Genomic DNA, 3178 nt, shown 5'->3' with positions numbered 1-3178 from the left:
AAAATAAATGTATATAAAGATAGTTTTACTTTAACATATCTTAAGCTCAGAGATATCATCATGGAATAGGGATTATAACTTCTAATTATATTTTATTTGAGACAATATATTCATGTAACCTTTTTAGAAGTTTTATAAATAGGTCAAACAGGCTGTGGACTATATTAGGGGCCCACTCTTACAGGGTTCCCAGAGGCTCCTCTATAGACTAGTAAAGATTAAAGAAAAGGACTCTACCCAATGGGCTCAGTATTCAGTCTAGAAGATCCCATTAAGCATCTCTGTGATGCTTAGTTTCAGTTCTCAAACTGTGGATTTGTGTCTCCAGAGATCATAGGCACACAAGGTTCTTTGGGTAGATGTGATATCTTTTATTAGACCAACTAAATAGCTGCAAAAATTCTCTGCAGGTTTTCAGGAGCAAAACACCCATCTTCAGGCACTGGGAGAGTTTGTTTTCTCCAGAGATAACATCCTTGTTAACAGCAGTATATGGAGATAAGTGATAACAGACCTGATTATTACCTACCCATTAGCCCTATTATCTCTCTGCAAGTTTATGTACAGAGTCAAGTCCTTACCTTTCTCTGAAAGTGCAAAGTTTCAAGAAGTTAAATGAATGAAGAATGCACTTTTTGTAGAAAACAATGACCAAACCGCACCTTCCTGACCAGTGATTTAAATCAATTTGATTTAAATCAAATCTACTTTGAAGTAGACAAATATGGTTAAAACTCTTACTTGAGCAGCCGTGGTGTCAAACCATAGGATACTCCCAGATAATCCAGGTTCTCAGCTTGTCTCTCACTCAGTTTGAGAAGTAAAGGAGGCAAATCTTTCCGAGGGGTCAAAACCTCTTCTAACAAACTAACTGCCTGGGGGAGAAGAGCAGACGAGTTAACAGAAAAAGGTTCTTTTTCACTGTGATTCACAGGCTTATTCACTAGGTAAGTAAGGGAACATATATTTTTATATTTACATTAAATGTTCACTTACACGCCCCCCCCACTCACTTATATGGAAAGCTGCACGAGACCAACACTAAGTTTCAGCCATATATCCCAAGGCAAATTTAATAGCCTAATATAACAGGAAAACACCAGATGTATAGAGCTTCATACCTCACTGCTTATGGTGGCAATTTCTTTGGGTTTTGGAGTAACTTTTTCTTCCAGACAAGGGAATTTGCCCTCATAATACATTTGCAACAAGTTAAGAGCTCTGCTGCCATAACCCATCTGTGAAGAAGGAAGGAAGTTTACAAACAGTGAAGCAGCAATATGAAATTCTTAAAATTGATTGGGAAAAAAAAAAACAAAAAACCACCACCACCACCACACCTTCCTCTTCTGAGAAGGACCAAAGCAATTTACAGATTTCTATAATGGTATCACACAGCCACAATACAAGAGCTATTCAAGCTACATAACAGTTTGTAGGAAGGAGAGTGACACTACAGAAGCGACTTAGGGGCCTGTCCTACAGCTAACATGTTAGCGACTCGCTGAAATCACCATACGAAAGCAATGCACACCAGAGCAATTCACCTACACTTGCTGCAGCACCTGACCTTTTCTTAGTGTCTCCCACTCAAATACTGATCTGGCTCCCTTCTGCTGATCGTGCAAGAGCAGTTGAGATGGTAATCACTGCTTGCACCTTATAAATCACATCACTGGACACTGTATACGTTACCCCTTGATAATCGGGATGAACTGCAATACGAACAACACGCCCACCAGAAAGGCTCCCAAAGTCTGGATCCTGGAACTACATATGACACACACAGATTAAAGAACATAGTTAAGCATTCTCCATATGAAATATAATATATAATCCTGAAGAAAAGCAAACACACCAAATTATTTACCTGCTCTGAGATAGTCCACGGAATAAGGTCTCCAGAAGCCTTCTTCCCCCTAGACAGACTGTTCAGGATAGATTGGCGAGAGATCTCTCCCTCCAGACACACCTGCCAGGAAAAGGAAAGAGGCTGGGAACAGAGAAAACTTTCTGATCTTGTACTATCACCACCCACAGCAGAAGCAGATAGCAAAGACTTATTCAGCCGTATACCCTATCATCCATCTTTTATGCTGTGGTAACTACTAAAACTCTCAAGCACATCAGAGCTGCATTTGTTGAATGCTGTACAACCATTAAGTACTGCAAATAACAGAACCTGGTCCCAAAAGAACTGCTTCCTACAAAAAGGCAATGACGGATAAAACAATCATCTTAAGCAGATAAGCATAGGAGAATGGTCTAATAATGATTTTGGGACATTCTAGACCTGGAACTGTCTGCACCAGTAAGCAGGAGCAACCACAACTTGCTACCTATTTCTTCCTTCAGCAGGCCTTGTAACAAAAAGGAGGTTCCTTAGAAAACAAGCTCAGCGAGAAAGGTGTCCTTGTGTAGCTGCATAGCATCTAGTACAAAAGGGTCCTGGTTAAGACCTGTTGGATTAATGTAACGCCAGGGTGCATGTGCAGAACGGTAATCTTATACATCATGGTTAAACATCCTGTCACCTGTTCCTTAACAAGCAGCTTTACAGCTTCATTTCATACACTCAGCTTTGTCACCTACCTGAACAATGGCAAGTACTTCTGGCAGAGAATTCTGGGTAGGTGGAACAGGGGGTAAAAGGCAAAATAGATGATGGGCAGGAGCATCTGAAAGCATCTGGAGGTCGTTGGGAGAATTCTGGAGCAACATAAACACCAAATTATACAATCAATTCTTACTTTGAGAAGAGTTTCAAAAGTTCTTCCACCAAAACTATGTTCAGTTTTAAGTTATACGTTCTCTAAATCCTGCCTCTCTCCTGCAATTCAGGGTTTAGTAAAGCATATGCAATTGGAAACACATCAATGGCAATCAAGACAATTCAAGGCTATTATTCCCAGATTACAGACAGTCCGACTTAGAACGATTCAAGTTACAACGTTTCACACTCACAACCTTTATAAATTGACACCATTTCAACTTTACAATGCCCGTTTTGACTTACAATGCTTGATCCGATGCAATGCCATGCTAGCAAACAAGTTTGCTGCATTGCTCACCTCCCTGGAGAAAATCTGTCCAAACTTCCTTGGATACTTTCTTTAAGAAAGCACACAAGACTCCAGAAAACCTGCAGCCAAGACTCCTGAGAAGACTACAGCCAAGA

At 40.2% G+C, this 3178-nt stretch overlaps 1 protein-coding gene across 1 annotated transcript in view; it reads right to left on the bottom strand.

Annotated features, from left to right (window-relative positions):
* The window catches only part of NAT10 (N-acetyltransferase 10), a 43440-nt gene that overhangs the window by 17408 nt on the left and 22854 nt on the right, over positions 1-3178 (bottom strand). Inside the window, exons 16-20 of the mRNA XM_019551993.1 lie at positions 2593-2709; positions 1871-1972; positions 1696-1770; positions 1122-1238; positions 742-875 (exon numbers count right to left, since the gene is read on the bottom strand). Coding sequence (XP_019407538.1) covers positions 742-875; positions 1122-1238; positions 1696-1770; positions 1871-1972; positions 2593-2709 — 545 coding nt within the window. The remainder of the gene's footprint in view (positions 1-741; positions 876-1121; positions 1239-1695; positions 1771-1870; positions 1973-2592; positions 2710-3178) is intronic.

This window comes from Crocodylus porosus, unplaced genomic scaffold (assembly GCF_001723895.1).
Source record: "Crocodylus porosus isolate Cpor-Errol unplaced genomic scaffold, CroPor_comp1, whole genome shotgun sequence".
In the NCBI taxonomy this organism is placed as follows: Eukaryota; Metazoa; Chordata; order Crocodylia; family Crocodylidae; genus Crocodylus; species Crocodylus porosus.
The sequence above is the reverse complement of the archived record's forward strand: the minus strand, read 5'-3'. Positions and strand labels throughout refer to the sequence as shown.